Raw genomic sequence first — 13,982 nt, forward strand, 5'->3', positions numbered from 1 at the left:
TATATGTGTGTGTGTGCACTTCTGAGTGTTTGTGTATACTTGTGTGTATGTTTGCATGTGTGTGTTTGTGTGTGTGTGTATATGTGTGTGTGTGCACTTCTGAGTGTTTGTGTATACTTGTGTGTGTATGTTTGCGCGTGTGTGTGTGTGTGTGTGTGAACTTGTGAGTGCTTGTCTGTGCATGTGTGTGTTTGTGTGTGTGTACTTGTGAGTGTTTGTGTGTGCATGTGTGTGTTTGTGTGTACGTGTACTTGTGACTGTGTGTGTGTGTGTATGAATGTGTGTTTGCTTGTGTGTGCATGTGTGTGTTTATGTGCACGTGTACTTGTGACTCTGTGTGTGTGTTTGTGTGTGCATGGGTGTATGAATTTGTGCTTTTTGCTAAGCCAAGGTTACGGTTGAAGTAACATACCAAAAACACCATATTCAGTGAGTTCAACCCCTTTAATTAAGTTGAATGCGAAGTAACCTTCTTAACCACACATCCATAACTTCACATGCCCCACGGGCTTTGTTAAGCTGACTTGCTCCAAAACAAGTCGTCATAATATAACCTATTTGCCTCTTTGCTCTTTCTCACCCAGCCTCATCATCATCATCATTCTCCCCCCCTCTCTCTCTCTCTCTCTCTTTCTCTCTTTCCATATATGATGACTATATTAACAATAAAATAGATCAGACATTGCTTTTTTTAATGTTTTATTGAACCTTAAAAAACTTTTGTTACAACCTGATATATATATATATATATATATATATATATATATATATATATATATATATATTTCCTTCCTCTCTGTTAGGAAGCATAAGAACCTATACACACGGAAACTTCTACCTACCAAATTCAATCATAAGGCTTCAACATATATAAATATATCATCATCATCATCATCATCATCGTTTAACGTCCGCTTCCCATGCTAGCATGGGTTGGACGATTTGACTGAGGACTGCTGAAACCGGATGGCAACACCAGGCTCCAATCTAATTTGGCAGAGTTTCTACAGCTGGATGCCCTTCCTAACGCCAACCACTCAGAGAGTGTAGTGGGTGCTTTTACGTGCTTTTACAGGGTATCAAGAGATACCACCACGCTGGTATCTCTTGATACCCTGTATTATAATTTTAAATAATTATTACCTTTGATGGTTTTTATTCCCATGCTGACCACTTGATAAGATCAATATTTTAAATATCGATCTTATCCTTATTTATATAAATATAATTTTATCAGTTTATTTACTGCGCTGATATTCTGTCCGGATCGCACGAAAGGTTGTTTAGGTGGGCTATTTAAGCTAGTTGTGTGCATACGTGCATATATATGTGTATATGCGTCCGTATATGTAAGTATACTGTTTATATACATGTATTTGTATTTATGTACTGGAGTATATTCCACTGATGAAGGCAGAACATTATTATTTATGCAAAGCCAGAAATCCAGGATTTGGAATTATCTTATTTTTACTGGTTCATTTGGTCTTCGTCTTCGCTAATCGTGCCATGCGGACATTTATTGTGGTTTTAGAGTCAGGATTTGACTGCTATTTTTTCAGCGTGGTGATATCTCTTGATACCCTGTATTATAATTTTAAATAATTATTACCTTTGATGGTTTTTATTCCCATGCTGACCACTTGATAAGATCAATATTTTAAATATCGATCTTATCCTTATTTATATAAATATAATTTTATCAGTGTATTTACTGCGCTGATATTCTGTCCGGATCGCACGAAAGGTTGTTTAGGCGGGCTATTTAAGCTAGTCGTGTGCATACGTGCATATATATGTGTATATGCGTCCGTATATGTAAGTATACTGTTTATATACATGTATTTGTATTTATGTACTGGAGTATATTCCACTGATGAAGGCAGAACATTATTATTTATGCAAAGCCAGAAATCCAGGATTTGGAATTATCTTATTTTTACTGGTTCATTTGGTCTTCGTCTTCGCTAATCGTGCCATGCGGACATTTATTGTGGTTTTAGAGTCAGGATTTGACTGCTATTTTTTCAGCGTGGTGGTATCTCTTGATACCCTGTATTATAATTTTAAATAATTATTACCTTTGATGGTTTTTATTCCCATGCTGACCACTTGATAAGATCAATATTTTAAATATCGATCTTATCCTTATTTATATAAATATAATTTTATCAGTGTATTTACTGCGCTGATATTCTGTCCGGATCCCACGAAAGGTTGTTTAGGCGGGCTATTTAAGCTAGTCGTGTGCATACGTGCATATATATGTGTATATGCGTCCGTATATGTAAGTATACTGTTTATATACATGTATTTGTATTTATGTACTGGAGTATATTCCACTGATGAAGGCAGAACATTATTATTTATGCAAAGCCAGAAATCCAGGATTTGGAATTATCTTATTTTTACTGGTTCATTTGGTCTTCGTCTTCGCTAATCGTGCCATGTGGACATTTATTGTGGTTTTAGAGTCAGGATTTGACTGCTATTTTTTCAGCGTGGTGGTATCTCTTGATACCCTGTATTATAATTTTAAATAATTATTACCTTTGATGGTTTTTATTCCCATGCTGACCACTTGATAAGATCAATATTTTAAATATCGATCTTATCCTTATTTATATAAATATATATATATATATACATACATATTATTAAGAATTAAAATTAAATTGATTTTAATTGAGTTTTTACCTGTAATTTGGGATTTTATCCCTAATATTATTATTATATACATACATATATATGCTTATACATATATCCCTATATAGTCATACATACACATACAAATAAGACACATATCTCTTCTGATTCTTTTATTATAAAAATTCCCAGAATTTTATTTTTATCATAGCACAATAAAAATTATAGTATCTAATTTGACAGTTTGAAATGGCAGGCACTCTGTAGTGCAACTGATAATAAAATTTGTCAGTAAGCAACAGGTAAGTTGTCCAAATCCAGGCAGTGAACTTGTTGCTCTTTTCTCTCTGAAATTAGTGTTAATATCCATTAGAATGACTTGTATTTTAACTAACATATTTGAAGGCATAAAAGACACACAGACATATTAGACATACCTCAATTTCAGCAGCACATTCTCAGAATAAAAAAATTTTGGTGCAGTAAAGCTTTTGGAAGGCCAAATTTTGCATGTAGGGCCCAGGGTGGATTTTTTAAGATTTGTTTTGTTTTGAAAAAAAACTGTCTTATATGCCATCAAATCCAATAGATTTTTTTCTCTTTTTATTTTTCTTTTAGCTATGATCGTTTACTGTTTAGCTAAATATAAGCCACTTTCAACTCAATTAGCCTAGTCTTTGATAAATTGTTCACATTATTTAAAACTGATGTCACCTAACTTTAGATATTTTAACTCTATATTTAACCCTTTATATTTAAATGAATCATATCAGACCCAAAAGTCTACTTTGTTTTATGTTCAAACTGGCCCAGATTCAGCTTCTCACACCTACCCTACAATGTTATTCTAAAAATAAACAACCACTTCACCAAAATCTTGAAGCTACATGACCCTGCATGAATAATTTGAAACAATGTGAATCAACAAGCATTTCTTTTGACAGAGTAATCTGAATACTAAAGGGTCAAATTTTATTACATATAACCTTGTGGGAAGGGGTTTGTTATAGTTTTAGTTATGTTGTTGTTTAGCCCACAGATCAATCTTGATCAAAAGCAATCAAACCATAACTATTTTATTTTCTATTCAGTCATTCAAACATAGTGTCCTTTCTAAGATTACATGCCCTTCCCTTCTTAAAAACAGTAGTATGTGAAGGGGATCTAGCAGTTATTTTTAGCAGTTCAGGGGACTGCTTAGAGCAGTGGTTCTCAACCCTTTTTTACCTATGAACCCATTTCCTTCCTATTTTACCCAAGGTGGGAAGACCCTCATACTCATTCAACATCTAAAAACTCCTGTTATATTTTTTATGATTAAATATAAAGAATTACTCTTTTACTCTTTTATTTGTTTCAGTCATTTGACTGCGGCCATGCTGGAGCACCGCCTTTAGTCGAACAAATCGACCCCAGGACTCCTTATTTGTTGTAAGTCTAGTACTTGTTCTATTAGTCTCTTTGCTGAACTGCTAAATTACAGGGACATAAACACACTAACAACAGTTATCAAGTGATGGGGGGGGGGAAGACAGATAGACACACAAACACACATATATATGATGGGCTTCTTTCAGTTTCCATCTACCAAATCCACTAGCAAGGCATTGGTTGGTCCAAGGCTATAGTAGACGACACTTGCCCAAGGTGCCACGCAGTGGGACTGAACCTGGAACCATGTGGTTGGGAAGCAAACTTCTTATTACACAGCCACTTGTATAAAAAAAACTGTTAAAATAGTTTGTGCATTGTAAAAGTATAAGCAGTTTATTACGAATACCATATGGACTCTGGTTGAGAACCACTAAGTGAGGGTGTTCTTTATTTGCTCTGCTAGTGAGTAATTCTGAATTAAAGCTAAACAGTTTTCTGAAGCAACGTTGATATATTTTTGTGTGTGTTTTGGTTAAGAAATTAATGGAGGATTACATTATTCAATGTAAGACGGTGAAGTGTGATCTGAGGAATACTTAGCTTCTATTTTTAGCAGGCTGAAAACTCATGCAGAGGTTTCCTCATTGATTCAGGCTTCTTAGGGTTTTGAATTATTATGAATTGATTTTAATTAAACATTCCTTTAAGCTAGTCTGATCTGTCTTTAAAATCGTTTCACCTAAGAAATTCTATTTCCTAACTAAGTTTGCCAAACAAAAAAAAATGTGCCTAAAGTGGAGCCTAAATGGTTTCACACATATTTTTTTTTTTTTGAATGAAAATATATAATTAAACTAGACATAATTAATCGCCTTCAATGCGTGTCCTTCTGCAATCTTCTTCTTTTTTTTTTCTGCCATGTTCATTTGAAATTTATTCTGCCAAAGACCTATAATTGGTATCTTTGACAAATTTCGCCAGATATGTACAGCTCAGTTCCATTTTGATATTCTTGTCAACAAAATAATCCAGGGCACCCTGAAAATTATTAAAAAAAACAAAAAAAAAACAGATAAAAACTTATAGGTAAAAAAGAAAACTGAAAGAAAAAGCAAAGTAAGAAAATTTATTAAATAAGTACATTTTCAGACATAGGTACAAGGTCGGAAATTTTGAGAGAGGCACCAGCAATCCAAAGAACTTGACTGGTATTTTATTTTATTAAATCAAAAAGAAAGACCCTTGATGGGTTTCAAACACAGAACATGCCTAATGTTCTTCAAAAACAACGTTAAGAAAACTAACTCAAACAGTGTAAATAATGATTAAGAATTCAAACCAAAGCTAATTTTGCCACTAGAATTTCCACATTTCCCCTTAGAGTCTCTAAATTCTCCTTCCTGGAATTTTGGATGAGTAAGGTTGGGAAAATTTCGTCCCAGTCAAGAAATGGGTTTTAGGCTGTTACTTCCATATTTTTCAAGTGACATTTATTTCCACATTTTATTGAATCTGTGATATAGAATGAAAGTTTCTAGGTTAAGTATTCAATATCCACAGTAAACAAACACATACTTTGCTTTGAAAATGGATAAGTGACCCACATCATAGAGTATGTGTACGCAGAGATGAAGTGGAGGGCATCGGTGTCATCCAGCTGTCTCCCAATAATTATTTCATTTCCAGTACTGAGCAATACCCATCTTTATTCCAACGAAATACTTAACTTTTAACAGCCATCTAGCTGTAACGAGGGCTGTAAATAGCTACCACAATGTTGGAATCCCTCACTGTTGTAAACAGTGGTAACACTAAAAACTGTTAACAACTGTTTACATAGTCTTGCACTGTCCTATTCAACTCCTATCAATGGAAAGTAATTATATATATATATGCGAAGATCTGTTGGGGCAAGCGAAAGCGAAATCGTGATGGCACCACCTTTCGAGTGTTATATCATTATTTCTGTTCTATTTTAACAAAACCTGTCCAACAAACGGGAACGTGAAACTCTGAGTAACAGCTTTTGTTAAATTTCTGCTGCTTTTAAATAAAGTATATATATATATATATATATATATATATATATATATATATATATATATAAAACATATAATGCATATATATATATATATATATATATATATATATATATATATATATATATAACATATAATCATCATCATTGTTTAACGTCCGCTTTCCATGCTAGCATGGGTTGGACGACTTGACTGAGGACTGGTGAAACCGGATGGCAACACCAGGCTCCAATCTAAATTTGGCAGAGTTTCTACAGCTGGATGCCCTTCCTAATGCCAACCACTCAGAGAGTGTAGTAGGTGCTTTTACGTGTCACCTGCACGAAGGCCAGTCAGGCGATACTGGCAACGGCCACGCTCGAAATGGTGTCTTTTATGTGCCACCCGCACAAGCCAGTCCAGAGGCACTGGCAACGATCTCGCTCGAAAATCCTACGGAAGCCAGTCAGGCGGTACTGGCAACGGCCACGCTCAAAATGGTGCATCTCATGTGCCACCCGCACAAGAGCCAGTCCAGGGGCACTGGCAACGATCTTACTTGGCTTGCCGGGTCTTCTCACGCACAGCACATTTCCAAAGGTCTCAGTCAGTAGTCATCGCCTCGGTGAGGCCCAATGTACGAAGGTCTTGCCTCACCATCTCAGCCCAGGTCTTCCTGGGCCTACCTCTTCCACGGGTTCCCTCAACTGTTAGGGTGTGGCACTTTTTCAGGCAGTTATCCTCATCCATTCTCACCACATGTCCATACCAGCGCAATCGTCTCTCTTGCACACCACAACTGATGCTTCTAATGTTCAGCTTTTCTCTCAAGATACTTACACTCTGACGGGTATTCACATTGACATTACACATCCAACGGAGCATACTGGCTTCATTCCTTGCGAGCTTACGTATGTCCTCAGCAGTTACAACCCATGTTTCACTGCCATGTAGCATGGCTGTTCGTACACATGCGTCATACAGTCTGCCTTTTACTCTGAGTGAGAGTCCCTTTGTCGCCAGCAGGGGTAAGAGCTCTCTAAACTTTGCCCAGGCTATTCTTTTTCTAGCAGCTACACTTTCAGCGCACCCACCCCCACTACTAACTTGGTCGCCCAGATAGTGGAAGCTATCGACTACCTCTAGTTTTTCACCCTGGAATGAGATAGGAGTTGTTTCCTGTTTGTTTACAGTTTTTATTGCACCTGAACATCTGCCACAAACAAAAACTAACTTCCTAGTTAACCTGCCTTTGATGTTGCTGCACCTCTTATGTGTCCATAGCTTGCACCGGGTACATCTTATAGAGTTACTACCTACTCCTTTTCTACATACTGAGCAGGGCCATCTACCTGAAGGGGTTTGTGTTTTATCTACCTTCCTACTTATTAGGATTTTGGTTTTAGCTAGGTTGACTCTAAGGCCCTTCAATTCTAGACCTTGCTTCCACACCTGAAACTTCTCCTCTAGTTCTGATAGTGACTCCGCAATTAGGGCAAGGTCATCAGCATAGAGGAGCTCCCAGGGGCAACCTGTCTTGAACTCCTCTGTGATTGCCTGGAGGACTATGATAAATAAGAGGGAGCTGAGGACGGAACCTTGGTGGACCCCTACCTCTACCCGGAATTCATTGCTGTACTCATTTCCAACCCTCACCTTACTGGCAGCATTTCTGTACATGGCTCGCACAGCTCTCACTAACCATTCTTCTATCCCAAGTTTCCTCATTGACCACCAGATAAGGGATCGGGGGACCCTGTCAAAGGCTTTCTCCATGTCAACGAAAGCCAGGTACAGAGGTTTATCCTTAGCTAGGTATTTCTCCTGCAGCTGTCTTACTAGAAATAAGGCATCAGTAGTGCTTTTACCTGGCACGAACCCAAACTGCATCTCATCTAAATTGATTCGCTCCCTAATTAGTTGGGCTATGACCCTCTCTGTAACTTTCATAACCTGATCTAACAGCTTGATGCCTCAGTAATTATTTGTATCTAAAGCGTCACCTTTACGATTGTAGCAGTTGACTATGATGCTGCTACACCAGTCATTGGGTATGACTCCTTCGTGTATCACCTGGTTCGTAATACGGGTGACTAGGCTATAGCCAACACTGCCAGATATTTTGAGCATCTCTGCAGTGATTCCTGATGGGCCGGGGGCTTTCCCGGTCTTCATACTCTTAATATATATATATATATATAACATATAATGCATAAATATAATATATGATATATGTATATCATATATAATATTTTATTATATATATAAAATAATATTATTATCATCATCCTTATCATTTAACATCTGCTAATCCAAATCGTGATGAATAAAAAATGAAGCTACAGTGTGACCACAGTCAACCAGCTGGAACAGATATTCGAATGATTTGAACTATTATCACTTATATCTATATATGTAGCCAATATCTGGATTTATTGGGTTGTCAAATAAATTTATTTGTTTCTTTACAATGTTATTTGAATTAACAAGAAAAATATTTTTATTGTAGTGTTTTATGGGTTTTGTAGCTTTATTCAAACAACTTTTGTTTATTGTTTTTGAAATTTGAATAAATTTTATGGTTTTTTTTAGACATATGATGATGGAGTGCTAGGTAGGGGGAAAAAAATAAGCATTTCCAACATCTGTTTCTCTTTGCTTTCAACCAAAGCTCTGAAGCTGCCAAAACCACTTGAGACATTTGTATTGTCTACGGAGAAGGTGCTGTTACTGAAAGAATTCATGCTTTGAGGAGGAGAAATTCAACCTCACATGGAAGATCAGTTAATTATGATTTTATTCAACATATTCCCCTCTCAAATTCACACACTTATTACAGCAGTCCTTCAGTTTTTCTAATCCCTGTAAAAGAACTCAGAAATTTGGGCCTCCAACCAAGCCTTTCGTGATACCCTTAAAACTAGGAACTTTTCAGGACCTGCTCGTATATATGTGCCACAAGATACTGTTGTCCAGTATCCACTAATTCTGCCAAGTTTACAGCAGTTTACAGCTTTAGATTAGGGCTAATAATTGCCTTTAATTCTGATAATGGACAATATGCAATGAACGATGGTGTGTGTGTGTAAAAGTTCAAAGTACATTAAACTCAGCACACACTCATATACACACCGTGTTCACCACAAATGGGCTGCATAACTCAACAAGGTGATTTCACTAGAATAACAAAATTGAAAAGAAATATCAAACAAGTTCTTTGATTGACATAGGTGATTATTGAAAGTGAAGCACACAAACCACAACAGTGGGAAATCTTTTAGAAAAACATAAATTCCAAAACAGGAGCAGATATATCTATAACTTTCTCTAACCTGAAAAACAGGAATACCAACAAACATTCTAATTCGCTACCTTCTCCCTAATGTTTTCTTTTTCTTTTCCATTCCTTCCTTCACCTCAGTAAGTTGGAGGATATTTTCTGATTGGTTACTTAAAACCACAGCCACATTGATATTAACAGTCAAGTTTCCTTGATAAGGTTAGTTATGGAAATTGCCATTATTTGGTTGGCCTGACATGGTGCTATTTTTACATTTGAAAATATTCTCAGTTTGTTTGTTTTTTTTGTCACATGCAGATACTATCAGGGATGGGAAACATATTTTAGCGTTAAGGTCAGAATCAAATTCAAAGTGTATAACAACCTGTGGCTGCACATGTGTTCTGAGAAAGTAATGAATTGTCACTTCTACCATTCCATAGATATGCAACTCACATTAAACTAGTATACACACACACACATCTATATACACATTCAAAAAACAGACATATATATATGTATGCATGTATGTATGTATGTAAATAGGCACGGGCATGGCTGTATAGTAGGAAGTTTGTTTCCATGTTCAATCCCACTGAGTGGTACTTTGGGCAAGTGTCTACTATTAAAGCTTCATGTAGACCAAAGACTTGTGAGTGGATTTGACAGACAGAAACTGAAAGAAGTCCATTGTGTGTGTGTGTGTGTGTGTGCGTGCGTGCATGTGAGTCTTTGTGTCTGTGTTTGTCCTCTCCACCACCACTCGACAGCAGGTATTGGTATTAGAGAGACAAACAGATAGATAGATAGATAGATAGATAGATAGATAGACAGATAACAGACAGACAGACAAATAGATATAGATATAGATATCCCTATATACATAGATACAGATATAAATCTAAATGTAAGCTATGACACACAACCACAGATATCTCATCAATTTCAAGAATCACTACTAAAATCATGTGACAATATTTTCACAAAAAAAGATACCATTACTATATATGGGTGAGGAAGAAATACAAAAGGTGACAGCAAGGATGGCATAACAAACAAAAATTAATTCAAAAGAAGCAATATGTGAAAAAGTACTTTAGCTATGACTTTGGCGATCCCTTTTCCACGAAAGTGGTCTGGTACTTCAGTATGATAGAGATCTACTTGGTTATCTTTGATCCATTCATACTCAAGGATGGCCTGACTTGGTTCTTTGTGATCTGATAAAAAGAAACAAAAATCAATGGAATAAAAATGGAATGCAACTGATTATTTAGGTAATGAGGTAAAAAAAATTATTAATGATAAGAAAAATAAATTGATCCCTAACATGAAAATGAAAACTGAAAAATGAAAATAGAAATTGAAAAAGGAAATTAAGAATTAAAAAGAGAAAAGGAAAAATTATTTGAAAAATATTAAATGAAACAAAAATATTAAAATGAAACAAAAAATATTAAAATTAAACAATAGAAAAATTATAAGAAAAATATTAAAATGAAACAATAGAAAAATTATAAGAAAAATATTAAAATGAAACAATAGAAAAATTATAAGAAAAATATTAAAATGAAACAATAGAAAAATTATAAGAAAAATATTAAAATGAAACAATGGAAAAATGAAAGCGAAAACTTGAATAACTATTTTAGGAGTGGTTGTGTGGTAAGTAGTTTGTTTACGAACCACATGGTTCTGGGTTCAGTTCCACTGCATGGCACCTTGGGCAAGTGTCTTCCACTATAGCCTTGGGCCGATAAAGCCTTATGAGTGGGTTTGGTAGATAGAAACTGAAATAGCCCGTCGTATATATGTATATATATATATATATATATAGAGAGAGAGAGAGAGAGAGATATGTATGTGTGTGTATATGTTTGTGTGTCTGTGTTTGTCACCCCAACATTGCTTGACAACCGATGCTGGTGTGCTTACATCCCTGTAACTTAGCAGTTTGGCAAAAAAGACCGATAGAATAAAACCAAGATGCCATGTAAAAATCATTGGTGTGGGTGCTGGTGTCATGTAAACAGCACTGGTGCTGTACCACATAAACAGCCCTGGTGGTGGTGTCATGTAGAAAGCACATTCTGTAAAGTGGTTGGTGCTGGGAAGGGTATCCAAAACAGACAATAGAACCCGGTGCAGCCTCTGGTTTTGCCACTTCCTGTCAAGCCATCCAGCATAGAAAACAAGTGTTAAATGATGTTGATGTTGACGATAATGACACTGCAAAAAAGGATGAGAATGTCACAGCTGAAATGTAGATGTGGAGGCACCGTCATCCATTTTGCCATGCTTGTTATGGAGGTTGTTATTCACAGCAACAGCTTTCATACCAAGCGTTAATTTATTCTTAAGCATCATCAGGTTGACCTGATCAAGCAGAACTATGATCAAAGACGTTCTATCCTGGGGGGTGGCGGTCAGAGATAACATATGTAGGTTAGTGATTCTCAACCATTTTTTTTATTTATGAACCTCTTTGATAACTATTTTACTCTGGTGGACCCCCATAGCCATTTGATATTTAAAAACTAGTTTTACAGATACTTCTTTCAAAATCCCTATATTGTTTCTTCCACATTCACTTGTGTAAGTTTATGACAATACTCCCTGAGAGAACATTTTTCATTGGCCAAAAACCTAACTGTTTCTTGTAATAGATTCATCTAAGGCAATTTTTTTTCACGGACCCTTAAAATACTACAGTCGATCCCCGATTTACCATTTTGCTTATATGGATCCCTGGTGGGTGGGTGGGGGGAGTAAAAAAACCCAGGTTGGGAACCACTGATGTATATTAGCCACTGTCCTTTTCTTTAAAGATTTGTGGTGGTGTGGTGAGTTAGATTTGGTTATTTCTCGCAGGCTGACTGGCAACGTACCTACACTATTATATAAAGATAGTGGAGGCGCAATGGCCCAGTGGCTAGAGCAGCGGACTCGCGGTCATAGGATCGGGGTTTCGATTCCCAGACCGGGCGTTGTGAGTGTCTATTGAGCGAAAACACCTAAAGCTCCACGAGGCTCCGGCAGGGGATGGTGGTGAACCCTGCTGTACTCTTTCACCACAACTTTCTCTCACTCTTACTTCCTGTTTCTGTTGTGCCTGTATTTCAAAGGGCCAGCCTTGTCACACTGTGTGTCACGCTGAATATCCCCGAGAACTACGTTAAGGGTACACGTGTCTGTGGAGTGCTCAGCCACTTGCACGTTAATTTCACGAGCAGGCTGTTTTGTTGATCGGACCAACTGGAACCCTCGACGTCGTAAGCGACGGAGTGCCAACAACACTATAAAGATAAACGTAGTAACAAAAGGTAATAGCTTTGGATACGTTACAATGGGTTAGTGAAAGCATGTGTAATTTTGCACTGGGCTCATTTACTTTCAATTATCCTCGAATTGCAAAGTTTCAGTGTTCTGTGCGGTATCACGATATTCCTGATGATCAAACCACATCATTTGTGATCTTAAACCCCGATCTTCAGATACAACCATCAAGCGGACTTTAATTGCTTCCACATCATATGAAAAGCCGGTACTTGCTGCAGATGTTCCCAACATAAACATTGAAAGGCTAAAGGGGTCCACCCATCAGGAACATTAATGTCCACGAAGGTAACTTTCATGATCCTGAACTTCTGCTAGCTATAAATTCCAGCTGACAAAACCACTTATCTAAGGTCATCCCAATAACTACGTTGTAGTTATAACTATAGCAAACATACACACATATCCAGAAAATACCTACTGGTCGCTCCAGCTCGTAGAATAGCAGACAATATCGTCCTTGTACCTAGAGTCCTAGAATAGGCGAAACTGAGAAAAAAAGACGGGATGGTCACAGCTGGGCACCTTTGATCAGGATTAAACAACATCAGCAACATACATATCGTTAGTAACAATAATCCTTTCTACTATAGGCATAAGCCACTTACTTGGAGGTTGTGGCGGTAAATCTATTATAAATTTATTCAAATTAGGTTTATGTACAACAGTCAAATCGTCAGGTAAAGCTGCAGCCATGGTCTTCGATCTGGAAGCTAAAAGTCGTGTAACCATTCGAGGTCCAGTTAGCAAAGACATTGTTGAGAATAAATAAACGTTTGTTTACGTTTCAGAGACAGTGTGTATTTGTCGGTAGACACGTGAAACAGAGACAAGTATATTACAAAGATACTCAGCTGAACAGCACACCAACCCGACATTGCCTACGTCTCTCTCTATCTCTCTTTCTCAGTCCTTCAGAAAGAAGATGAGCGGTGTAAGAACCAATTTAACGCATCCTTTCTTCTTTTACTTTTTTTCTTATTTCACTTGTTTCAGTCATTAGACTGCGGTCATACTGGGGCACCGCCTTGAAGACTTTTTAGGTGAATGTATTGACCCCAATATTTGTTTTAAAGCCCGGTACTTATTTCACCGATCACTTTCGTCGAACCGCTAAGTTTCGGTGGCGTAAACACACCAGCACTCGTTGTCAAGCGGTGATGGTGAAGAGGGACAAAGACAGACACGAAGACACGCCCACGCACACACAGCTCTCTCTCTCTCTCTCTCTCTCTCTCTCTATATATATATATATATATATATATATATATATATATATATATATATATATATATATATATATATATATATATATATATATAAAAATG

At 36.8% G+C, this 13,982-nt stretch overlaps 1 protein-coding gene across 2 annotated transcripts; it reads right to left on the reverse strand.

Moving 5' to 3' along the window:
• Window positions 1–2,804: 2,804 nt before the first annotated feature.
• On the reverse strand, window positions 2,805–13,420 carry LOC106876382 (protein NATD1). Of its 2 annotated transcripts, none has more exons than XM_014924895.3 (3): window positions 13,263–13,420; window positions 10,414–10,538; window positions 2,805–5,058 (listed from the first exon to the last, which is right to left on the reverse strand). In XM_014924895.3, the coding sequence occupies exons 1-3, from the start codon at window positions 13,408–13,410 to the stop codon at window positions 4,954–4,956; spliced, it is 378 nt and encodes a 125-aa protein (XP_014780381.1). In that variant the 5' UTR covers window positions 13,411–13,420; the 3' UTR covers window positions 2,805–4,953. The 2 variants fall into 2 exon arrangements, with proteins under 2 accessions (XP_014780381.1, XP_089219255.1); XM_089363129.1 differs by having other exon boundaries at window positions 13,076–13,420.
• Window positions 13,421–13,982: the final 562 nt, after the last annotated feature.

This window comes from Octopus bimaculoides, chromosome 14, assembly GCF_046866305.1.
Source record: "Octopus bimaculoides isolate indiv1 chromosome 14, ASM4686630v1, whole genome shotgun sequence".
In the NCBI taxonomy this organism is placed as follows: Eukaryota; Metazoa; Mollusca; class Cephalopoda; order Octopoda; family Octopodidae; genus Octopus; species Octopus bimaculoides.

Coding starts and splice junctions, on each gene's coding strand:
- LOC106876382 (XM_014924895.3), bottom strand. CDS start 13,410: ATGTCTTTGCTAACTGGACCTCGAATGGTTACACGACTTTTAGCTTCC. Junction 10,539..13,262: donor TTTACCGCCACAACCTCCAA/GTAAGTGGCTTA, acceptor TCTTTTTATCAG/ATCACAAAGAACCAAGTCAG. Junction 5,059..10,413: donor TCGCCAAAGTCATAGCTAAA/GTACTTTTTCAC, acceptor AATAATTTTCAG/GGTGCCCTGGATTATTTTGT.